Raw genomic sequence first — 25,479 nt, 5'->3', positions numbered from 1 at the left:
ACCCAAAATTCATCAATTAAATTATGGGTAGAAAACTGAAGAGAAAATTAGTGTGAGCATAAAGGTTACTATTTAACCTTAACCTTTATTATCATTATTTTAAATTCTTCTTTTCCTTTAACAAGATAAAATTTGAAAAAAAAAATGTTGAGAGCATGATTGGGAGGATCTCAATATTCTTGGAATAAGAGATCCTTCTCATTCAGTAATAAAATGACTAAATTGTATATAACATCTTTAAATTTTGTAAAATTTTTGATTATTTACTTTAAAGTTTCAAAATTTAATCTGCTCTCTTTATGTTAGGCATTTTTTGAATTTGCTCTGTTTCATCAATGCACAATGTTTAGCTTTTTGTTAACACCCAAACTATCACCCCAACAATACCTTCTACGTTTGTATTTATTTTGATTTTGCATCCTCTATATTTGGGGTCGTTTTGATTAATTTTGAACTTAACCAAAAACAACTAGGCCCAATGCATTAACAAAAGTGAATAAATCCAAATGATACTAAATGCTAATCAAAATTTGAAATTTTAGAGCACAGGACTAATATACTCAAAATTTAGGGTGTAATTTGTAATATAGGTAAAATTTATAAATAAATAAATATTAAATAAAAGAGATCCCTCTCTCCTTTTGTTTTCGAGACTTCTCTCTTTTCTTTTTTGGTTAAAGAGACTTCTCTCTTTTTCTTGTTTTCTAAATCTCTTCTTTAACTTATTTTATTTTATTTTCAATGTAATTCTTTTTCTCTTTATTATATTATTAGTAACGAGAAAGGACAAAATAGAGAAAAAGAACTTAAAAGATTCGAATGAAATCTATCCTCTTATCCGCAACCTATCAAACCAATAGGAAACCATGTCAAGCTGTGAAGGCTAGGTAACTCATCGACCATAACACACGCTGCACTCAAACACTTGCCCATGGCGTCGGTACTAGGATCTTCCTCAACTGCAATCTTGTCTTCCAGGCCCCTCTCTTCTCGGACCTCCAAGCCTTCCATTTCCTCTCTCACTTTATCTCCAGGTACTTTACTAACTAAACAAACTAAACCCCACTTCATTTTTCTGTGTCAGAACCATAATTTTGGGCTTACATTCTCTTATTGAGTACATATGTGACAGACCCAGTTCGTTTATGGTGATTCTTTTGTCCAAAAACTTTAAATTTATTGATTTTTAGTCTTTAGCAATGATGTTAAGAAATGGGTTTTAGCTTTTTTAGTGGATTGATATTTATGTTGACAATTGTGGGTTTTCAGGGCAGAGTAGTGGGAAGAAGTTTTATGGAGGAATTGGGATTCGTGGTAAGAGGGGGAGGTCTCAGTTCCATGTTGCAGTTACCAATGTTGCAACTGATATCAACTCTGTTGACCAGGTACTAGTCTAATGTTATTGATTTATCCTATTGTTTAGATCATATTTGGTTTTTGTTGCTATCTTTTCTATTCAAACACATGCTTTAGATAAATTGGTTGCTCAAAAATTTCAAGTTACCATGAATATTTCTTGGGGTGTTTGAATAAGATTTGAGGTCCATTTGTGCACTCAGGATGTTTGTCAAAATAATCTTATGGTTAATGAGTATCTCTTTAACTTTATATTTAAAAAAGAACAAAAAGAAAATTATATCTGTGGATGATAACATTTCTTGGAAGTGAATGTTTATAGCAGAATTTTAACGAATAGGTTTTGAATTTTATGCTGATAAGGATTGTGAACTTCATGATTTAAAGCCCCAGAAGGTTGCTGCAAAGGAAAGCCAGAGGCCAGTGTATCCATTTCCTGCTATTGTTGGACAGGATGAAATGAAACTATGCCTTCTGCTAAATGTGATTGATCCCAAGATTGGAGGTGTCATGATCATGGGGGATAGGGGAACAGGGAAATCCACAACTGTTAGGTCCTTAGTTGATTTGCTTCCTGAAATCAAGGTAGTATCTGGTGACCCATTTAATTCAGATCCAGAAGATCCAGAGTCCATGGGCGTGGAAGTCAGAGAAAGCATTATGAAAGGAGAGAAGCTATCTGTTGTCATGACCAAAATCAACATGGTTGATTTGCCATTGGGTGCTACGGAAGATAGGGTCTGTGGGACAATTGACATTGAGAAAGCCCTTACTGAGGGTGTCAAGGCATTTGAGCCTGGTCTTCTAGCTAAAGCTAATAGAGGAATTCTTTATGTAGATGAAGTAAATCTTTTGGATGATCACTTGGTGGACGTTTTATTGGATTCAGCTGCCTCAGGTTGGAATACAGTGGAAAGAGAGGGTATTTCAATTTCACATCCTGCTCGGTTTATTCTCATTGGCTCAGGTAATCCGGAAGAAGGGGAGCTAAGGCCACAGCTTCTTGATCGGTTTGGAATGCATGCACAAGTGGGGACTGTCAGGGATGCAGAGCTGAGAGTCAAGATTGTGGAGGAGAGAGCTCGTTTTGACAAAAATCCCAAGGAATTCAGGGATTCTTACAAGGCTGAGCAAGAAAAGCTCCAAGAACAAATTGGCTCAGCTAGAAGATCACTTTCTTCTGTTCAGATTGATCATGATCTCAAGGTGAAAATATCCAAGGTTTGTGCAGAATTGAATGTTGATGGGTTGAGAGGAGACATTGTGACAAATAGAGCTGCAAAAGCTCTCGCTGCTCTAAAGGGAAGAGATAATGTTACCACAGAGGATATTGCAACTGTAATTCCTAACTGCTTAAGACACCGCCTTCGAAAGGATCCCTTGGAGTCAATTGACTCAGGTTTACTAGTCATTGAAAAATTTTACGAGGTGTTTAGCTGAGGGAGGTATTTGTAATTTTTCTTGAAGAGATTGATGTTTTATTTGATATTTTGTGGTCATGTCCATTCTCTTTCCCCCACAAGCGAAATTCAGAATTATTTCCACGGTCATTTAAGTTTTACCCTAGTAGTACTGAGGAGCATGAAGTTAAAGAGTCCATATGTATACAGGTTCTGTCTATAGTTTTTGCCAGAATCAATTCAATGACACTCGCTTCAATTTTTTGTTTTCTTACAAAATAGCTTGTGATTTATATGTGCAAATCAACCACTAAACCAAGTCATGCTGAGATTTCTATTCTGATATTATGGAAGGCACATCCGCTAATAGGTCAGGAAACCTTAATAAGTGAGTCAGCTGAACCATGTTTCATCTATTTGCTGATATGTGTAGGCAATTTTCGTGGGGTTTTTATTTTCTATTATTTCCCAAATATCTGACATGAAAGTACTAACATAAAAAAAAGTGTTTTTTATTTATTTATTGATATTAGGAAAACAATGATCTAATAGCCATTGATCATTTTGTGCACTATCCATCAACTTCAGCTATGATCTTGCTTGATATCCAATAGTCTGCTGACCTACTGAGATTTTTGGTCATAGATGATCTAATTAGTTTGCAAAAAAACATCTAGCACACAATAACAACAGTAACAAAGTATAAGGAAAAAGAAAGAAGAGCTGGAGAAAATGTTAGTTATTTCATTTTCATTTTGCAAATTCAATCTTTCACACAGAATGATGTGATAACTTAAACATCGCAGATTGTAAATAATTAGTAGTGTTAAACAAGGAAGTATAACATGATATAAGACCCATAAAAAATGCTTAGGATCTATGTTGTAGTAGTATTGCTGTTAGTAGCTCTATTCCAGAAATTTGGCCTCTTCTCTAGAAATGCTGGTGGCCGCTCGAAGACAAATGATGCTGCCTCAATCAAGATTCCAGCAGTTAGAGCCCATATCACATACTTCTCAGTCTCTGCTTCATAATCGAAGTAATGCAGAAGATACTTAACTCCCATCCATTCTCTCTCCTCTTCTCTCCTATTCTCATCCTATGGCAATAAAAAGAAATGTCACTCAGGAATTTCTTTGAGATTAATTTCGTCAAAAAGAATAAAATATAGGAGTGAGAATTGAAAGTATAGTAAGACCTTGAGAAACATTTCTATGGGAGCATCGAATATTGCCTCCACTTCAGCAGCATTTGGACATGGACTGAATGCTTTCATATCAGAGAGTATGCCAAGCACAGGAACTACTGTCAAACCAATCTGTGCAAAGAAACCAGTTCTAGTCAAAAACAGGTGAAGTGTGTAAATTGTAGTTCTGCTCAGCAACTTTACACCATGGCCTACACCTACAGATACCCCTTTAGACCCCAAGGGGACTTAAAGATCATTTCATTCCAAATTTGAACAAAGATAGGCAGAAAATACAAAACAAGCAATTAGCTTAAACTAGTTGTTAACTTTGCTATGAACACAACTTGCCCTACAACATGATGAGATAGCGAGTTCAGAGTAGTAGACAACCTTTTTTTTTCACCACTCACAACCTAAGTTCCGGTAAAGGTCGTGTTCTGGATTTATTCAAAGCACAAATGACTTTAACATTCTATGATTTCGAACACTTTATTGGGCTCAAAATAGAAAAACATTAAAGATTGTACCTGAGGTTTTTCATTAGTCATTACTAGTGAATGGTTGATTACAATTCTAACACGAACGACTCAAGAATCAATATCCAATTTTATAACATCATGTCAAACCTCCCACACGATGCAAAAGGGCCATCATTACTATCGATAGTTGATGATTTATCATTAAATAATAAGTTTGAACATCAATATGTGCAGGAGTGCTGATATATATAGTTCGAGACACATTGTCACATCCAACAATTTGTTTTAAAATCTGCCGACATAACCCAAATCAATTTACATCATTGTTGTACCCATGATCATACTTATATTGTACCACGAAAAATATTGTCCCATCCCATACAAGATACAACTAATGAAAACTTTAGAGTGAGTAATATAAGTTAAGACTGCCACACCACGAGTTCCTGAAATCAAAATTGAGTGTCTAAAAAACGACACGAGCAATTAGAGACCTTAAATTGCAAAGCATCATGCCATTATAACAGGCATTACCTTAGTGACAAATGGTTCAAGAACAGTGACAACATTGACAAGGGAAGGGTCCAAGCCGATCTCCTCCTTAGCCTCCCTTAATGCCGTCTGTACATCATCAGCATCACCTTCCTCTCTTTTCCCACCGGGCAACGAAACCTCACCTGCAACCAAAACACACACACACACACAAACCCATTTCTTGTTTTCGGTCAAGGAAGTAAAAATCAAAACCACAAAGCATGGCTAGTGGATCTAGGACTGTGCAGTACGTACCAGAGTGCGTAGAGAGAGTAGAAGCTCGCTTGGTGAGGATGACACGAAGATCTCCATAGGGATCTTGGAAGAGGCATACCAGAACTGCTGCTCTCTTATTGGATCCCAAAGTGCGTTGTGTCGAGTTGGTACCATCGGGAACTGGAAGTGGACTAGGTTTGTGAAGTCGGTATTGTTGAGCTAGAGTTTCAAGCCTCTCTAACACTTTTCCGAGGCTGTTGGAATTGGAAGTTGAACCCATTATTATTTTTGGGCCTTTTTCTTTGTTTTTGTTTTTTAGTTCTTTGGCAATTCACAAGTGACTTGTTATGCGAACCGTCCTCCTTATGCCTCAATGACATTTATTTGTGCATATGTGGGCTCTCAAAAACAAATTAAGAAAAACGTTTACCACAAAATTGACTTTCTTTTTCGCTGCCAAACACGTAATTTTATCGTTGAAGTTGAAACTTTATGCAAAACTTTTCGTAGTGTCTGCGTTTCCTTAATTAACCCACCCTACCTAACTCTCTAGTCCTAACTTATACCAAACTTTAATTTGGTTTAAAAAAAGAAAAAAAAAAGAAAAAGAAAAGAGAAGTAAAGTCAAGGTTTGTAATGGCAGTGTTGTACAGGGATAGAAATAAAGTGATGGAGATTGGCACTGGTTATTTGCAGCGCCTATTCATGAATGACAACTGAATCCACTAATATAATGAAGAGCTTAGCGCGTGTGGACAAAGTAGTCACCAAAGACATGAATTCTCATTTACTGGTGAGTTCTGGTCATTAAATTAGGTCGCCCAAGCAATAAATCAAATGTCTCATTCCAAGTCAGCCTGGTTTGAATTGAATGGGAGTAGTGTCTTATTAAAAAATATATAAAAAAAAACTACTGGGATATCGTGGGCCTTGAGATCACCCAAGGTGTCCTTTCAACATTGAATTTTGACCATATGCTCAAGAAAATTAACTACACATATTACTCACCCGGTCATCCCCAAGGGTAAATAACCAGAGAAGACACAAGATTATTATTGTAGACCCATTGCCCTGTGCAATGTGATATTCAAGATCATTGTCCAAGTGTTCACAATCAGACTGCAAGGCATCCTTCCCTAGGACATCTCGGACACACAAATTACCTTTTTTTTTTTATTACTGAATACACAAATTACCTTTGTTCCATGTAGATTCGTTATTGATAATGTTCTTGTAATGTATTCTATATGATTATTAAAAACTAATGGCAATTATGGCCAAATGGCATGCCCCTAAAACTCCATACGAACAAAGCTTAAGATTATATAGGTGTTTAAAAAAAATTAAATATAGTTTTTAGAAGAAATGTTTAAAATGGGTGTTTATGCATCCTAGATACACTTGATTATGATAAGCATGAAAAGTATGTCGTATTCAGTCCTTACTTGTTAAGACAAACTGAATAGGATAAAGAGATGTTTTGTACATATGCTTCTATGAGTGGCTCTAGATTAATTCACTTATTCTTTGCTAGTGATGGGTTGTTATGCTATCTAGCCAAATATGGAATATTGCAACTAATCTTTGCAAGATTTTGTAAATTTATGAGCCTCTAGCCAACAGTTGAAACTGAGGCAAGACTTTATTCAATTTCATAAAGAACACCAAAGTGGAGACCAAAGAGGGAATATAGAATACACTATGATTCCCTAAGATCAAGAACCATAATTTACTTAGAGATCTTTCATCAGTTGTTGTGTAATCAAAGCAAGCCACTTTTGTTGCAATTAAAGATTGAGTTTGTGTTAGAAACCAACTCCAAAATTTTGGGATTAAATTTTGGTTATTACTATTGTTGTTGTTTATGATTATGTTTTGAGTTAATTACACATTTAGTCCTCAATATTTGCCCCATATTTCAAAATGGTTCATATTCTTCCGAATGATTCATTTTAGTCCTACTTTATGTTTGGGGCAAAAAGCTCCTTACCTTTAATTCTTGCTTTAACTTTTTGTTGAGATTGTTTAGCGAAATCTAGGGATTTTTATAACAGCAAAGGAGAGGAGGAATTAGTTATTCAAATACTTTGTTGGGGAGGAAAATAGGACACCTAAAGTGGGCATGTCCCTTAGTATACTCCACCAAGAGTAACAATTAGGAGTTTTAGAGTGATGATTTGAACCGTTACTCTACCCACTATGCCTACTATCGCACTCAATATTAATGGAGTGCTATGTATATAAACACCATGAGTGGTACCCATTGTACAGTGAATGAAACTTGTATTTCTTATAGTGTTTGCAAAGTGTTGTGACTCTTAGGTTGTGGGTTATGTTTGTATCACTCTAGTAATGTGAAACACCATCGGAAAAATATTTTTGTTTGTGAGTTAGACAATTTGGAATATAGAACAAGTCTAAATTGTTGGTCTATGTGGAGGCTGGCTCTAGACAACATAGAATAATCTCAAAACTCCAATGTAATCGTTGGTTTAGTCCAAGAGAGATATGCCGAAAAATCAATTATTAATATTCCATTGCAAAATCTATGTTTCTTACAATTTGGAAGTAATTTTCGGAATGAAAGAAAAAGTTATTATCACAAGTAGGGAAGAGAAGAGTTAATCAAAGTGATGGTCCAATTCATACATGTGTACACCAAGTTAGGGATGATTGGTTAAAGAGAGTTTGTTAAATCGGTTTCACTAATATGGAAAGCAATTGAAAAGGCAAAATATTGAATAAGAAAAAGGGTACGTTAACATTTTTTAGTTGGGGATGACATGTTTATAGTGTTTGGCTTGACCCTTGGGTTCTAGGAATTGAAGGGTTCATCCCAATCCCAAAAAATGATATTGTTGAAAAAAACCCTCTATTGGCGGCTAGCCTAATCAACTTAGTGACTCACAGCTAGAGGAAAGAAATGTTGTATGAGCTGTTTATTGATACTTCAGTTGAGGCCATCAAGAGAATCACTATTCCCATTAGACCAAAGCAAGATAGCTTAAGTTGGGTTGAAGATACAAAAGGGTTGTTGTCAGTGAAGTTTGCTTATAGGATTATCCAAGGCCACTGGTCAACAAATACTAGTGCCTCAAGTATAGCAACCTGTGTAAAAAACTAGCAAAAGCTATGGAGGCTCAAGATCCACGAAAGTTAAAAAAATGTTCCTATGGAGGCTGGTCTCAGACATCCTACTAACCAAAGAAAATATTGCATAGAAGTTAGCATCAAATGATAACAATTACTCGCTGGTCTGTTTTTAACACTATCCGTAATATCCTTGAACCGTAGAAAGTGTTTTTGGTTTTTTTTTTTTTTTTTTAGTATTTGGGTTAAGAGGTAGTTGAATCATGTAGCCCACTCTATGACAATATACTTTTTAGGTGCTAATAGGCCTTGTGGTTGTAATACATCTTCCATCCCATCTACTGTTAGGGAGGCTTGGAAGCTGATTTTGTTGTTCCTTCTTCTGCTGAATGAAATTTAGATTTAGCAAAACACAATAACAATAATAATAATTAAAAAAAAAAACCTGTGTACACCATAAGTTGCTTTAAATTGTCTCAAGCCCTTTATAATGAACACAATAGAATGATATGCAACTATTGGTGAGGTATGGACTTCAAAGACTGGGGTGCATTTTACTTGGCTTAGCCAAATAGGACCGGTGGTTATTGCAAAACAATCACTCTCTATTCTTTAGACTTTTTAATATCAAATATTTCTCATGCTGCTCTTTTCCAGAAGCACCATTGGGAAATAGACCACCCAAAGGTTGGCTCAACCACCGGTGGAAATATGACATTTATCATTGATATTTACAATGATTAGCACATGCTTGTGAAAAGGTAGATAATAACTAGTTGTAGTGTTTACTATATATAGGGAACGAATAAGTTAATCTTTTTTTTTTTTTAAGAAACTAGGATAAAATAATCTTGTAACTTGTAAACAAGCTCAAGCTTCTTCCACAAGAAAATAAATCAAACTTAAACATATATTTTATTTTGATAATAAACTCAAGCTCAACTTGTACACAAAATAAAATTAAATAAATGATAATTAACTTATAATACTCGATTTGGTTTGGGCCTTAATTTTGACAAGATTTTAACATTCCATTCCCTTTTCCCCTAAATATAATCTCTTTCTATTTCCTAAGGGTCATATAAAGCCTATTTTACCGAATGAGATCTAAATAAAACATAATATTATTTTTCTTCACAATTTAGTCCACAAAATTTTAATTACTACATTTGACACTAATGTTTGAATTAAAATAAAATCATTAAGAGTCCATTTAAATTAACACATTTTGTATGGTTTCATTTTATTTTTGAATAAAGGAAATTAGTACTGGTGGAGGCAAATTGCTAAAATGCTAAATTTACTAATCAAATATAACAAAATGCTCCTGCATCAGTAAAGGGAAAGCCAAATTTTGTTGTTATTGAGCTATAGAGTGTTTATATTATTTTATTGTGTTAAATGCTAAAAAAAAATCACTGATGTTGAGTATTTTGTAAAGTGAGATAATAAAATAAATAAAATAGCCTTTTGTAGTGCCAAATTGCTAAATTTTTTTGCACCACCAATGCTAATGCTAAGGGAGTTAATTTAGCAATTGAAAGTTAACGTGCTAAATTATAAAGAGCTCAGCTAAACCACATGGGGGGTAAAGAGACTACTGAAAAGTGCACTATTCACTACCTACCAATGCCATACACTAAATTTCCAATAGAGATACACCATAATTAGAAGCTCAATAAATATCGAAATTAAAGTCAAGAAGAGTATTTGATCATTTGTTAAGCCAAGTGGTAAGATCCTTTTCGTGGATTAGTAATTGGATGCTATAGTTCATAGGCAAAAAGGAGTTCTAAAGCTTCATTCAATTAAAATCCAGCATTTTTTTTTTTTTTTTTTTGTGTTTTTTTGAAATGGCAACAACTTCAAGTTTTTGTAATCTTTAGGCTTGAGAATTCCTTTTTAACAAATTTTTTTTTTCAATCATACATAATAAGAAGAGAAATTTGTACATGGGCTTTCATGCTCATTATCATAACATATGCAAGATTACCCTGGCGAGTAACAGCTCAGCATTGATAAGCGTAAGAGTAAACTCAATTGTTCTTCCCTTTGTAAAACTATGGGGAAAAATTCTTGATGCTGATAAGCTTGTCAATCGTGTTAATCAATAACCAGATAGGCTCTTTGTTCTTGAGATCAGGTCCTGCAACAGCTTACAGATGAAAATCAGACAGAATTATAACAAAACTTATTGAGGAAATTTCCAGTTAAAGAAAACCCGACCTGAACAATGGTGAAGAGGGTGACTCCAACTTCTTTGTTCAGATAATTTACTCACAGCTGAGATCTCTTTGACACCCAATGCCAGTTGCCTCCTCCGGTCTGAAATATTTCAGCCTCTTCAGTTTAAATACATCTAACTAGAGCAATGTTTGAGCTTCTCTGTTTTTTTTCAGTACATCTAAAACAATTATCTTGAATACATTATAATAGTCCAACAACCACAGGTTGTGATGGACATTATTGCAGAAGAATGAGTATACATAACTACAACCCACAGTATTTTCCTTGAAGTCAAGGCATTTTAATATCTTTATCAGTATCTCTAGAAACCTTGAAAATGGGATTCTGTTCCAGAAAAGCTGGTGGCTGTTTGTACACAACTGATGCAGCCCTTATCAAGATCCCAGCCGTTAAACCCCATATCAGATACTTCTTATTCTCCATTTCATAATCAAAGTGATGAATTAGATACTTGTGTCCCATCCACTCTCTCTCCTCTGTTCTCCTATTTTCACCCTGGATTATATAATATGGTAAAGGAAAATTAAAAGATAAAACTCATATAATCTAATCATCAAGAAATGGCCTTGAAAGAGAAAAACCTTGATAAACATTTCCAAGGGAGCATCAAATACTGCTTCCACTTCATCAGGATTGGGAGCAGGCTTGAATGCTTTCTTTTCATTAAGTATGCCAATAACAGGAACCACTCTCAGGAGGTGCTGCAGAGAAAAACAATAGTTGCTAAACCACCCAAGGGGGGAGAACCTAATGAATGGTTGACATACAACTGGTCATGTGCAACTCAACATGCAAACTTATCCTAAGCTAATCTCATACTTGGATTGTAATGAGAGATACAAAAGATGAAAAACACTAGTTATTTATGAAATAATAATTTGTGTACCAATTATGAGGAATAATATGGAAATATGTTATGGTTTTCTTGTGATGGTGGAAGATGACAGTTTTGTTTACTGGCTAACTTTTTAAGAACTCTACAAACCCGACAACTGTGTAAGTCATTTGAAAATTTTTTCTTATATCTCTAGGCAGATCAGAGCCTCTGGGTAAAAAAAAAAAAATCTGACACCTAAATACATGCATAGTTCACAAGAACATCTGCAACACTGTAGCCTTCTTAATAAAGGAAGTTGTGAAGAGCTAGTGACCATGAAGAATTGCAATAACTGTCCAGACAGAATATGATAGATTCCAGGGAACAAGAATTTTTCGAGAAGATTTGAACTATGTTAATGTGAATATGTTGGATTACAAGGAACAAAAATCTCCCTAAGAAGATCCCTGTCTATCTGTTAAGGCTTTATATCTAGCCAACATACTGGAAGCTACTACAGAAAAGCTAGCAGAAGTGCAAAACCTCCTGTAGACATGAAAATTTTCATGATTTTGATAGCCATCTGATTGATGGTGGTCAATATTTTTATTAAGTTAATTTCCAAATGGTGACATGTTGATATTTGATCCTACTCAACAAACTTTAAGCCAATGAGATTGAGCCACATGTCAAGCCCGCTAAGTTGTCCCGCTCACAAAAAAATGACACGTCACAAGTTAGTTGAAACCATGTCGTGGCATCAAAGGATGAGGCTTACATTGATTAAATGAAAGGCCAAATTCAAATTCAAATTCATAATTAAATATCAATAAATGTTGAGGGAAATTCCAAATCAAGTACCCTTGAGTTGTATATGAATAAAGACTTCTCATATGAGAAAGGGGACACAAACACTTGGAAAAAATATATATATATACCGACACTCAAACAAAAAAAGATCTCTAAGTCCAAAAGAGAGCTCTTGCTCATTCAAAATGAAGGCCTATTCCTCCAAATCAAAGTAGGAAATTTTTTTATTCAATTTCCATAAAGATTAAGCCAATGAAACTCGACACTAAATTAAGTACTTCCATCTACACATCCAACTCAGGGACATTAAGGCATGATTCAAGATTAAGCTTTATAGCCATTTGGATCGTAAAGCATCGTGGAGATCGAATCAAATGAGTTTATTGTATTCTTTTCTTGTAAAGAATCATATAGAGAATTGTACCAGCTTTTATACATATCAATATAAATTTGACTATTTGCTAAACTCTTTTGTGACTGTGATTTATCAACATGAAATTTGTGTGCACGCCTTCCATAATGGAACACCAACAGTCACAAGAAATTCACCTTGAGCATTGTGACCTGTACTCCCTGAAGCACAATCATCAATATCCTATCACACCATTTGTGAAGAAGTCTTACTCCCGCAAATCTCAAAAGAGAGTTTGCAAGTCAAGACTTGGACTTCAAACTTTGCATTTCCAGATATTAAATAATAGAGCTAATCCCACAATCCAAATCAAAAGGATAGAAATTCCAACTCTTTGCTCCTCTATAAGTCTAACACAAAATGAACTAAACTGAATAAAATTATCCTAGTTAGACATGAAGACAGCAGCCAAAAAGGACTGTATTTTGGTAGGTAGCTAGTGGGGGAGGGGGAGGGGGAGGTGAGCAGCCAAAAAGGACCTACTCAATGCTTTTACATAACCTTTCTGCGTTTCTTTTGAAAAAATCATTCTCCCAAAGTTTAAGTGATGGATGAGCTGCAACTGATTGTTTATAATATCCAGGGTGCCTAATTTTTGAATTCATTACTTCGTGCAGTGGAAAGTTAAGTTTCAGTTTCATTTCAGGATTTACAAATACTCATGAAGATCTCAGCAAAAATATAAAATTTAGTAATTGGAAGTAGAAGGGCCTTCTAGTTTAAGCACGAAGCACCATTGAACATTAATACTCCTTATAATCTAAGGATAGCACTTAAAATGATTGTGAACTTCTGCCATGCAAAAAGCCCTTTCAGAAACCTCTCAACTGCACTTCTCATATCTACAAAATACTTTTTTCCTTGTAAACTAAGGCACAAAAGTGAAAGCAGGCCTCAAACTTAAGATAACTTAATATTTTTCCTATACTATTATATCACAGGAACGGAACGGTAAAGATCCATAGACCAGTTCATAAACCAGACACGTTCAGTTAGCAGTACAAATAAGTAAATAAAATCCCAACTATCATTTCCTAGTCGATTTTCCAAACCTACAACTTCCAAAACTGAAAAATTAAAAGATATAACATAATTGGAGCATACCAACAAAAACAATAAATGATAGTAATATAGTACCTTAGACAAAAATGGTTCAAGAGAAGTGACAACATTGACAAGCGAAGGATCCAATCCAATCTCCTCCTTTGCCTCCCTTGTGGCAGTGTCTCCATCATCCTTATCCCCCTCCTCTGCTTTCCCACCTGGCAACGCAACTTCACCTGCAACAACAAACCCACATATCAATTGGTGTCAAATTTCTCACACCAAACAGAGAAAAAGGGTGTGTGAAAGTGAAACTGAAAGTGCACCGACCCGAGTGAGTGGAGAGGTTGGAAGAGCGTTTGGTGAGAATGACACGCAGGTCTCCATTGTCACCTTCAAAGAGACAGATCAAAACAGCAGCTTTTTTGTGGGTCTTGTGGGCTCTGATGCTTTGTGGGTCTTGTTGGCCAATTGGGGTGGCTGATTCTGCAAAACCCACTTGGGAAACAACCTTTCCGACGTTTTCTTCGAGGATTTGCTCGTCCAAGTCCCTCATGGTTGGTGTTGCCTTGTAGAGACGGAGCTGTTGGGCCAAGGCCACCAGTTTCTTTGAGCCTGAGCTGGATGATGATGAGTCCATGAGTGTGAGCTTCGAGAATGCAAAGGGTGTGGATTTTGATAGGCTTCGGAGAATTGGAATCATAAAATCAAAAAAGGATGGTTTGGCGGAATTGGGTAAGCACAAGGGTTTTGGGATAATTTATGAGTCATGACTCATGAATTAAAGTATGCACTGCGAACCAAAAATCTGACTTCATCTTCTCTTCTTAATAAGCATCATTTGAATTTTGAAGGAAATTTGGATCATTGAAATTGAATGATAAAATGTCCTTACTTTGCAACTGCTCCATCATCATTGAATAATAATAAATAAATAAATAAATCAATGTTCAATGAACATGGATATTTTTTTTTATTTTTTTTATTTAAGCAGTTAAAAGAATTCAACGATGTAAATAAATAATTTGTCAAGGAAATTCAATGATGTAGGAACTTGGAACTTGGAACATGGATCCGACGTATATACACCGACTCTTGTTTGTTTATTTGTTTAGACAGACAGGGCCCATTGCTTGTTTCTTACCCAAAAAAACTGAGTAAAGATTAGATATGAGAGTTTATGATGGCCAGCCCATGTCACTCGTGGGAAGGAAAAAACAATCCCAAAGTGGATAGGAAAATGGGCCCAAATGCCCAAGTATTAGAATCGACAACCCAAGTTATAAAGGTCAGGAGCTACAGTTTTTTTTAAAAAATAGTTTTTGGGTTTTACAAAGAAGAAAAAAAAAAAGGTACGGTTTAAATATGCTATTGGTCTTCAATTTTTATGGTCAGTTTTATTTTGGCTCTCAACAAATTTTGTATCGGTTCATTCCTTTGCTCTTTTCAAATACATTTTAATATTACCTTTTTCTTCATTTGGCTCGCAAAATTTGTTCAATAAAAAAATTGTTTAAATTTCTTAGTTGGCAGAAAAAAAAATCCAACATTATCTAAAAAAAATTAACTCATAAAACATTAAAATCAATATTCTAAATAAGACTACTCCCATTTCTTTTCCTTCGTTTCCGTCCATTGGCAATCAAACGATGGTGCGTAGACTTCTTATTTCACAACCTTAAAAAATTTTTTTTTTTTTTTTTTTTGTTTTCTCAATAGTATTAGGAAGATGGGACAAATGACCATTTTTCACATTCATAAAAATTGGCTGTCATGAATTTATCATTTGAAAACACAAAACATTGGAATAAAATTGACACTTAGACGGTTAAACCAAGCCATGAAGTGTCAATGTGGACCTTATGTTTCTTTATCAACTCTCTATCTTCTCACCTCTAAAAATTTTTCATTTGCTCAAATTCTCTTATTAATTTTTTTTTTCAAACATTTTTCAATGATAAATACACCATTTTATCACATAAAATGACTTGGAGGATAATTCACCCAACCAATTACGTGGCAATTGAAAAAATAATTCAATTATTCATGTGTACTTCTAGTTACATGACTTTTTAAATAAAATTCTAATTGAGTTAAAGGAAAACTTTCTCCTTTCTCCAAGTTCTTGAAATTCAAAAACTAAAATTCTATATGGAGAAAACTCAACACAACTGCTCTCTTTCTTGGCTTTATTCTTGACTACTAATCATAAATCTCTTTTTAATATGCTACAAACCTCTAGCCAAACTCGTGTAAAAATTACAACAAAAAGAAGCTAGAGCTATACCAGTTTTAGATTAGGTCTAGGCTTTTAATATAGTCAATTTTAGTCCCAAACTTATGAAATCATTTTAATTTGAAGCCAAAGACTATCTCCTTATTCATTTTCATTATATATTATGGGTAGTAATGAAGAAGATAAAAATGGAAAACCGTTGATAAAACTATGTGTTGACCATAGTAAATAGGTTTGATATTTTGGCTATCATTTTGTTTTATGATTATGTTATTCTATGATTGCTAAATTGATTCATGGACAAGACTTAAGTGAAATGTAGAGTTTAATCTGTGGTTTCCTCTTCTTTTTAAAATTTTTATTTTATTTTATTTTTATGCTTCACTACTACTCAAAATATAGAAATGAATAATGGAGATGGTCAAAGACTTCAAATTTAAATGATCTCATAAATTCAAGACTTCAACCGACAAATAAAAACTTGAAACCTAATCTAAAATATAGTATAAATGCCTTTTTATACAATTGTTAAAATTGTTAAGTGTTTGAGTTATTGAGAAAAGGGAAAATAGAGTAGACACAAAAAAATCAACATAGTTTGGTTTGACAACCTATATCCACTTCAAGAAAACCTTTGATAACTACATATTTGTTATTATACTTCTATCTTACAATGAACCTAATTTTGGGTTTATACTTTATATATTAAAGAAACGTAACCCGAAACTAATCTTTATTCTACGTGTATAGCCTACAATACATTTGGGTTTAGGCCTCTTGTGTATAATAATATGGTTTGTGCTTCTTCGACCATGATGATGAGTCTGTTTGGTGGAGGAGTTTGAGTAATGTTATTTGAGTATTTTTGATATACGTGTGTGTGAAAAAGTGTATAAAAATATATGTAATATTATTTAAAATGTGAAAATGTGTGTTAAAACTTACCTTTCAAAAATGCCTAAACATTTTAAAGAACTCTAGGCAAGGAGAACAAACCAACTAAACTAAACTAAACTAAACCAGAAATTGAGTGTTCCAAACATTATTTGAAGAGATAATAATGACATCGGTCAAAGGGGCTTGAATACCCTATTATAGGACAGCTAAGGCCCACAAAGGGCTCTCAGAGGGCACGCCGATACTGATCATAGCAAGTGGGCTCCGCCCACATGCTACTAACAATCTCCGCTAGCAGAGCACAAGCACCCACTTGATTGTTTTATTGTGCGCTGCACTATTCATCTACCACTACTTTCATTATTTTACCTTCAAATTTTGTTGGAGTTTAATTAGTTGCCCAAAAAATTATTTTGGACATAAATGACCACCATTTTTATCACAATTATTTATGTGATAGATTCTGAGTATTAGGAAAAAAAGAAAAGAAAAAAACTGCGGTTTTATGTAAAAGTGACAAAGTGGCGTCAAGCTTTTTTTTAGGGGGGGGGGGGGTGGTTCTTTTACAACTTTAGACCATAGAATTTACTTTCATAACTTTCTTTGTAAAGGTTAAAATTGGTGACGATGAAAGTACTTTGAATTTAGAAGTAGCCACATCTTTATCATAGGCATGCAAGCAGGGACCTGTCAATTGCGTTCCCAAAGCCAAGGAAGGTCCCAAGTTAAAAGTGTGTGTGTGTGTGTATATATATATATATGGCTAATAACTATTTTAAAGGTGACTGTAATATTAGTACAGCATACTTTGCTCTAATTATTCTAAGCGAGATATTACAAATAATGGATAAAAAATAGTAAATTATGGGATAATAACAGACAGGGTTGGACCCAGGAATTCAGGCTAGGGGGCCTGGAGATAAGAGGAAAAAAAAATTTCTCTGTCTTGTAGTCTTGCTCTTTCTTATCAGTTTTTCTTTTTCTTTTTCTATTGCTTTTTCGAGTTTGGACTGAATTTTTGTATTTACTTTTTTTTTTTTAATGATTTACATTGGGTTGGCCGGCTGGGTATTGTCAATTGTGGCTCAAAATTTTGGAGGTTTTTTTTTTTTTTTGGGTTGATTTACATTGGGCTGGCCGGCTAGTAATGTGGTTGAAAATTTTGGAGGGGTCTATTGCGTTTGGAGTTTGGACTGAATTTCAGTATTTACTTTTTTTTTTTTTTGGTTGATTTACATTGGGTTGGCCGGCTGGTAATGGGGCTGAAAATTTTGGAGGGGGGCCAAGATCCTAAGTAAGGGGGGCCCAAGTTATTATTATTATTATTTTTTTAAATATACCTACTAAAAAAAAATTGGGCCAGGCGGGCCCGGACCCACCTATGTCCGTCCCTGATAACAGACAATCAATTGCAGTGTAATCCAGAAAAAATTATAACAAAGCATGTGTAATTTTAAAAGTAACGTGAATATGTTACTTTGTTGGATAGGGCGAGGAGCTGACATGATGAGCAAGCATAGGCAAAGGAGCTCCTCCCAAGAAAAATCCAAAGTAACCAATATGATATGATATGTTGCAGGTCACTTTCGTATGAGGAATCTTTGCATCAATCGTCACACACTTCGTGAAAACAGCTTTGTCAAACCCAAATAAGTCTGCAGCAGCAGTACTAACTAGAAAGTGAATCATAGCACATCGAGTGAGCTAGTAATTGAGTTGGTTGGCGCCATTTCCTATTTTGGAAGAAAGAAGTAATAAGAACAGAAGCAACAGTAACTGATGAGAATGCAGTGCTGCACTTAGCCCACCAAAGAGGATCTTGCCAAATCAATACACTGGAGCTCCTGCAACGCCTACTAATAATTCAAGGGAAAGCTTACAAGGTATAGGACAAGATAGAGACACATGATCAATTTGTACGTGTGTTTGTCAGTGGCGGCTCAAGGCGTAGGCTTTGAGCTCCGTTAAAAAGAATAGGTTATATTAATGGATGTTTTTATGACACTTTTTAATAAATTATGAAGAAAAGTTAATAAGTATCGAGAGGTGTTTGTTAAGGTTTTATTTTTTATGATTTATTTATAAAAAGAAAAAAAAAATTGTTAAAATAATTGTCAAAAAGAGTAAAAAAAAATTGCCAAAAATTGAAAGACTGCCAAAAGTTAAAAAAGTTACTCAAAAATTTACCTAAACTATATTGTTAACGGGCATCTTACAGTGCCCGTTAACACAACCCATAAATTATAATAGAAAAATTTTGATACCACTTTTATAAAAAATTTAAAAATTGTCGATAATATTTATTATTTTATTATTCTAACTATGTAATTTACGACTGATTATCTATTATTTTCATATAAACCAACTACATATGTAGCAAAGTTGTATCACATAATGTTGTAGTATTAGATTTTTTGTTATAAAAGCCTCCCACCCCCATTTTAATAAAGCTTAAAATAGTAGAATGATGTTGAATATATTACAAATTTTTCTACATAAAATTTACAAAATGATGTGTTATGTTATCAATCATAAAACAACAATTCAAAACTTTCATTAATAAAGTAGTTTAAGCACACCTATCACATTTATTCAAACATCTATTTGTATATTTTTATATATTTATATAATAAATTTATAGTACATTTAACATTTTATAAAATTGTGCAATAATAAGTGGTTTAAAAAAACAAAAAAGGGCTATGCACTTTTTTTTTAATCTTAAAAGAGTCCCCAAAATATTAGACCAATGAAAACTCAACCCAATTGAAAGCCATAAATAGTTTGGGTAAAAAAAAAAGTTTTGATGTTTTAATTTTTGTAAACCAACATCCTACATAAGAGATTGTCAACATCAGCCACCTAATTTCCCACATGGACACATGTTAAAAAATCTCTATCCTTTTCTTTAAAACCAAAATCAAAATTGAAAAATTAAATTAAAACTTCAAAAAAAAAAAAAAAACAATGCATCACCTTGTCGTACTTGTCCAAGACAAAGTAAACCTCCTTTCTAAAAGAATAATAATTCTAATTTATTTTTGTTAAATTTTATGCTTGAACCATGATATTTCATTCTCAATATGAAATTAACTTTAGTTTGTTTAGTATTAATTCATCAAATTAATCTTGATTTGGTTAGTATATTAAATAAATTTATTTTAATTGATGTTCAAATATAGAAGGTCTATTTAAATTTATCACCTTAAGTCCTAAACTATGTTGATTCAGCCTTGTTGTCCTTATCATGTCATGCCTGGTGCATTTGGAACACTAGATGCAAGCCGTCCAATATTCTAGACTAAATATGACAAAACACATGATCGCTTTTAGACACATGTTTGCTTGATATATGTCTAGTGCATTGGAGTCCTGGACACACAAGCCAAAGCCATAACCAAACCTCCACCCTCTCTTCACCCACTTCCTAATGTTGTAACGTTCCAATGCTTTTGTCATGGACTTTAACACATGCTGAGCATCTTGAACTCATCCCAAAAAAAACGATGTTTATTTCATGCACTTGCTTATGCACATAGAGCATACACCACTTTTGCGCATAAATTTGACGATTTCCAACTTGGAATCGTGATTTTAAGTCATAATTTTAGTTCAAAAAAGTGTGAAAATGATTATGTGAAATAGACATTTTCACACCCAAAAAAAAAAAAAAAAGCATATTTTTTGTTGTCTCATAGGCTCCTATTAAGACTTGGTAATGTATATTGGTATTAACTATGGTTAAAAATTCTTTTACACGGTATGTTACACAAAAAGTAAGTCACGTTTTTAGTTACAAAGACACACCGTACCTACTAGTATAGACCGTGTAAAAACTCTTTCATGAAATGTACAAGAACTCTTTCATATAGTATGTTACACAAAAAATGAGTCACGTTTTTAGTTACAAAAAACACAATGTGTACTAGTATAGACGGTGTAAAAACTCTTTCACGCAATGTGTAAAATACAGTGTGTGAAAGAAACACTGCCCTGTAGAATATTCTGTAGAATATTTGCACTACTTCGTTCTCAGTGTGAGTAACATGGAGTTCACTGGGTTATTAATTCATATGGTTACATTGTCTCAGCCCTAATTAGTTGTCCTAAGTGAGTCTTGGAGCTGTCAAATATCAAGGCAGAATAAGTAAATAAACCTCACAAGGTCATAAAAAAGAGAAGAGGAAAAAGACACAAAATCTGGAAGAGAAGAGCAAAAATTGTCTAAGCCTGGATCCTCTGAGGACTCACCTACTACAAACAAGAGGAGTGAAGGATGAGGAAAAGGAAAAAGATCTTCAACCAAAAGAAGATGAGCAAGAAATAGAAGAAGAAGAAGAAGAAGAAGATGATGATGAAGAAGAACAAGGACAAGCACAGCAAAGGATGCAAGGCCATTATGATCAGCATGTACAACAACAATCACAACCCAATAGAGCACCACATGGAAGAACACGTTATACCCACCTAGCCAGAGCACTAAAGGAGAAGTCAAAGAGCACTAAAGGAGGAGAGATTGTAGAAGTTAATGGAGGCCACATTGCACAAGCTATAGGAAGAAAAGATCGTCACAGCAAGGTATGTACTTCAAAAGGTCCAAGAGATAGGAGACTTAGACTTGCTGCTCATACTGCTATTCAATTCTATGATGTCCAAGATAGGCTTGGCTTTGACCGACCCAGTAAAGCCATTGATTGGCTAATGGAGAAGGCAAAAGCAGCTATTGAAGCACTTGCAACAGCTAACTCATCATCACTTCCAAATCAAAATTCTACTAGTGCCATGAACTCTGCTGAACAAGCTTGTTTAAATCTCCAGCAGCATCACAGTGAGTCAGAAACAATCATGGGTTTGAATTCTGGGTTTGGTTATCAAAATCAGCAGCATTCCAATGAGAACTCCATTAACAGTTTGAGCTTTATCTCAGAGGCTGCAAATGCTAATGCATACAATCCATCACCTTCAATTCAATTTCATGACCATTTCCCACCTGAACTAAATTCAAGAACTATTATCCACACACAAGATCTTTGCCTCTCACTTCAATCCTTTCAAGACCCAGTTCTTGATAATGATCCCAGCCATGTTAGTCCAATTAATTTCACTGAACAAGCTGCCAATTCTGCCTCAGCTGGTTTGTCAGATCTCAGTGCCACTGACATAGAGATTGGTTGGTTTCAAAGAACAATGATGTCTTGGAATTCTGACACAAGTTGTCATGGAGGAGGAGAAGATTTTGTCTTTGATTCCTTGCCCCCACAACAATCTGCATTACTATGCCAAAACCAGTTGTTATCTCACTGGGGACCCCTTCAGTCCAATAACTTGCTTTCAGTTTCTGCATGGACCAACCCACCAATCCCACCAATTTCCATTAATTCTGTTCACCATAATAGGTCAGCACTAAGTTCACAAACTTCACCAAGATTTCAGATTGAAGAGCAAGAGTACAATGCAACATCTGAGAGGTCATCCTCTACTTGCTCTCCTTGTCACTATTGATACTAGCTAGCATTATCAAAATATTCATTCCACCAGGTACTCTCCCTCTACACACTACTAATTTTTAGTTTCTTAGCAGTTGTTGTTATATTTCGTTCATTTTTCTCCTATATTGGTTTCAGGGAGTCTCAAGTCTTCTTCAAAGTATGAGTTCAGAATGTATAAGTGGGATTGGAGATTTGGTTACTAGATCCGGCTATGCTCAGATGTAGGATTTTTTGGGATTGGGGTTGGTGCTCCTTTAGTCATTGTCAAACTGCTTTTCCATAACAACTACTAAATTTGCATGTTGAATTTCTCTCTGTTAAAAAGGTATGTGTTTTGAATTGATTTTGAAAGTCCCATCAATGTAACGAAATAAAAATCAGAGTCAGAAACACATGACAGATTTGGGATTTTGATTTCAACGGCACTGTTGATATTTGCATGTTGGAAATGCTTCTTTTTTTTTTTTTTTTTTTTTGGCTGAGAAAAAACCTTCTAAATAAGAAGCCGGTGGTAGCTTTCATGGAACATATTTCTTCTTTCTGTTCAGAAATGGTTAGTTTTTCAGTGATGAACTAACTGACAAAATAAAATAAAAGAACATCGAAATTTAGTTACAGATACATAGCTATTATCAATACTAACACAAACATTATTATCTTTTTCACGTATAATTAAATTTAACTATAAATTTATTAATCAATGCAATCACATATTTAAATTTAATTACAAAAATTTCTAGGATTACATAAAATAATAGACTATGAGTGATGATTTATATGATAGTGACAGAAAACTATTCACAATCTATCCCGTAGAATAGTTATGACTTTTTATTTGATATTAGAACTTATAATCATTAAATAATTGTAGTTAAGTTTTGCTAAGTATACTAGTTTTTAATTGAATGGTGCATGTTTCTTGATTTTATTTGATTGACGAATAGTTAATACTTTACATCTTCACACCTCTGAAGTTCAAACTACGTTATCAGACTGTGGAACAACAATAAATGTTCTAATCATATCAATGGAATGGTAATCTCGCACATGCTCAAGCACAAGCAAATACTACTCACACAGACAAACATGTCAGCATGCATGGAGAAGATGATAACATTGATGTAGTATTAGGCCATTAAAGTGCACTGGACACGATACGTCATGTCATGCAAAGATGCAATGGGCATAACCTTCGCCCTCAAATAATTTTTTTCAAAGAAAGAAAAATTTGTGTGTCTTGACATTTTCTATAAGGGTTATGTTAATGGATACACTCAAGACAATTGTTAATATATTATAAAAAAAAAATTGACACTATTTTAATGGAAAATATAAAAAACTGTTAATAACATCTATTATTTTATCATTCTCTTAATAAAATGTTTCTAGAAATGGTTCCTAAACTAATGCCCTAAAGGCATTATTTAACATTTCCCTTTCTATAAATCTAATCATCCTTTTTTGGTGGGATAGCTGTTTAGTGATCCGGTGGCTATTGCACAATATAATTCCTCTCATATCACTTTAACTTTTTCAAAAATTTGAATCCTCTAATCTTTTTAATGTTCTTAATCCAATGGTTGATATCAAAACATAATACTTTCACTCTTGATCTGAATCATTGAATATGTATTGCACGGTGCAATAGCTATCTCAATCCCAATATGTAAACTTCAATAATAGAAGCCCTTGATAATTCTAGGAAGCAAATAGAGAAAGTGATTGCTTGCTTGTTTTGATGGCAATAGTGGTGAGTTACCTTTTTAGTTGCTAACCAGTCCGTTGCTAACCAGTCTGTTACTTCATTTTGTAGTGTCATTACTCTTAAGGATTCTAGACTCGTAATGCTATTGGAAAGTTGGAACAGGAAACTTACTTGGGTATTGGTGGTTGAGGGCCAATAGAATAGTCCTGTAAAAGAAGTGACAATAGCCGGTAGGTACAATTATTAATCCCATGAAAGCCATAAGAACCACCAATCCAACTGTATTTTCCATTTCCCGAGTACATAATTATAACTGGTCAAGAACTTTTTCCTTTTCTTTTGAGTTTTGGGGTTTGTACTTTGAAGAGTGTAGTGGACAGAGAGTCATAGAGTAGCGTCTATGATCCCATAGAGTTGGCTTCAGAGCTGCAGAGGACCAAAATAATACTAAAGGTTATTTGACCAAGACCTATCTTTTGCTGCTCTGGATCTTAGTTCTACCAAAAACCGTCTAGTTTAGGGTATGCAACACCAGACGACTAATGGAATTACAATTGAAAATGCGACAATTTTGTGTCACAACTCGTCACATAGTGAGTTATGATTGGTGAATGTATGTTCTCACATGACCCACTGACATATCTTTACTAATCATAACTCGTTATGTGGGGAGGTGTGGCATAAAATTATGCCAATTTTGGTGGGACTAGCATTACTCAATACTAGACTTCAATTTTAAATAGGGCAAATTACATAAACCCAACCGACCCATGTGGGTCATTTTCAAACACACCCTTTTTGATAAATTCTTTTCATACACATTCCTGTGCTATCAATTTAAAATTTTATATCAAAAAATTCTAGGACTACAACTCATATGGTTTTGTTAATTCTATTGGTCACAAATCACATAAAGTGAGACTTTAAAAATTATACATAAACAAATAAACTAAAATATTAAAAGAAAAAAAGTCATTGCCAAACAAACACCAAATAATTATGAACTGCAGTTTTTGTTCATGGATGATTGGATATAGGCGGGGGCTCATTCTTTAGCCAGATAGGCCTTATGCGGTAGAACTAAAGGAGTAGTTTTGCCTTGGATCTAGTCATGAGGTCTGGTGAGGCTTCCTTTGTTTTATACAGACTTTCGATTGAGCCCAAAAGACTTCTTAAAGCTCATGTTTACCTCTATTTCCAACAGAAGACTAGCTCCAATTTGTTTCTTTCCCCATGGGGGTTGGGACATTACATAAGCTTGGCCAAGTTTACTATAATTCATAGAGATAGTAGTAACAGTATATGCAGGAGAGCTGAAGAGATTAAACTCTAGTGTAGAAGATCTGTTAGGTGTCTCTTCTAGAGGCAATACTAATGAACTCTTCAACAAAAAAACTTGGGAGTCCTATGAATGAAAGTTCACACAAGCAGCAACCTAAGCAGTAATCAATTTGGGAAAAGGGATATTACCATGTTCATTTGTCTTAAGACTTGCAGCTGCAAAAGCCACCTCAGCATAATGGCAGAAACATAAAGAGAGCAAAGAAGAGAACAGCTT

The 25,479-nt window shown here is 34.4% G+C and overlaps 3 protein-coding genes and 1 pseudogene across 4 annotated transcripts; 2 read left to right on the top strand and 2 right to left on the bottom strand.

Moving 5' to 3' along the window:
- Positions 1-829: 829 nt before the first annotated feature.
- LOC142636476 (magnesium-chelatase subunit ChlI, chloroplastic) lies at positions 830-3,035 on the top strand. Of its 2 annotated transcripts, none has more exons than XM_075810713.1 (3): positions 830-1,034; positions 1,270-1,385; positions 1,720-3,035. In XM_075810713.1, exons 1-3 carry the CDS (start codon positions 932-934, stop codon positions 2,794-2,796), a joined length of 1,296 nt encoding a protein of 431 aa, XP_075666828.1. In that variant the 5' UTR covers positions 830-931; the 3' UTR covers positions 2,797-3,035. The 2 variants fall into 2 exon arrangements, with proteins under 2 accessions (XP_075666828.1, XP_075666829.1); XM_075810714.1 differs by having other exon boundaries at positions 831-1,034; positions 1,744-3,035.
- A 445-nt stretch (positions 3,036-3,480) lies between these two features.
- Positions 3,481-5,538, bottom strand: LOC142634262 (nudix hydrolase 15, mitochondrial-like). Its single transcript, XM_075808557.1, has 4 exons — positions 5,214-5,538; positions 4,959-5,101; positions 3,955-4,074; positions 3,481-3,855 (listed from the first exon to the last, which is right to left on the bottom strand). The coding sequence occupies exons 1-4, from the start codon at positions 5,452-5,454 to the stop codon at positions 3,634-3,636; spliced, it is 726 nt and encodes a 241-aa protein (XP_075664672.1). The 5' UTR covers positions 5,455-5,538; the 3' UTR covers positions 3,481-3,633.
- Positions 5,539-10,158: 4,620 nt separating this feature from the next.
- Positions 10,159-14,380, bottom strand: LOC142636612 (nudix hydrolase 15, mitochondrial-like; annotated as a pseudogene).
- A 6,445-nt stretch (positions 14,381-20,825) lies between these two features.
- LOC142634493 (transcription factor TCP3-like) lies at positions 20,826-22,654 on the top strand. The gene is made up of 2 exons (XM_075808787.1): positions 20,826-22,265; positions 22,352-22,654. The coding sequence occupies exon 1, from the start codon at positions 21,114-21,116 to the stop codon at positions 22,227-22,229; it is 1,116 nt and encodes a 371-aa protein (XP_075664902.1). The 5' UTR covers positions 20,826-21,113; the 3' UTR covers positions 22,230-22,265; positions 22,352-22,654.
- The last annotated feature ends 2,825 nt before the right edge of the window (positions 22,655-25,479 follow it).

This window comes from Castanea sativa, chromosome 5 (genome assembly GCF_040712315.1).
Source record: "Castanea sativa cultivar Marrone di Chiusa Pesio chromosome 5, ASM4071231v1".
NCBI classification, from domain to species: Eukaryota; Viridiplantae; Streptophyta; class Magnoliopsida; order Fagales; family Fagaceae; genus Castanea; species Castanea sativa.
Note: the sequence above shows the minus strand (reverse complement) of the source record. Positions and strands in the feature narration are given on the sequence as shown.

Excerpts from the sequence above, each read along its gene's own strand:
- LOC142634493 (XM_075808787.1), top strand. The coding sequence starts at position 21,114 with ATGCAAGGCCATTATGATCAGCATGTACAACAACAATCACAACCCAAT.
- LOC142634262 (XM_075808557.1), bottom strand. The coding sequence starts at position 5,454 with ATGGGTTCAACTTCCAATTCCAACAGCCTCGGAAAAGTGTTAGAGAGG. Across the intron at positions 5,102-5,213 it reads TACTCTCTCTACGCACTCTG|GTGAGGTTTCGTTGCCCGGT; the intron begins GTACGTACTGCA and ends TTTTGGTTGCAG. Across the intron at positions 3,856-3,954 it reads CCATAGAAATGTTTCTCAAG|GATGAGAATAGGAGAGAAGA; the intron begins GTCTTACTATAC and ends TTATTGCCATAG.
- LOC142636476 (XM_075810713.1), top strand. The coding sequence starts at position 932 with ATGGCGTCGGTACTAGGATCTTCCTCAACTGCAATCTTGTCTTCCAGG. Across the intron at positions 1,035-1,269 it reads CTCTCTCACTTTATCTCCAG|GGCAGAGTAGTGGGAAGAAG; the intron begins GTACTTTACTAA and ends GTGGGTTTTCAG. Across the intron at positions 1,386-1,719 it reads ATATCAACTCTGTTGACCAG|GATTGTGAACTTCATGATTT; the intron begins GTACTAGTCTAA and ends TATGCTGATAAG.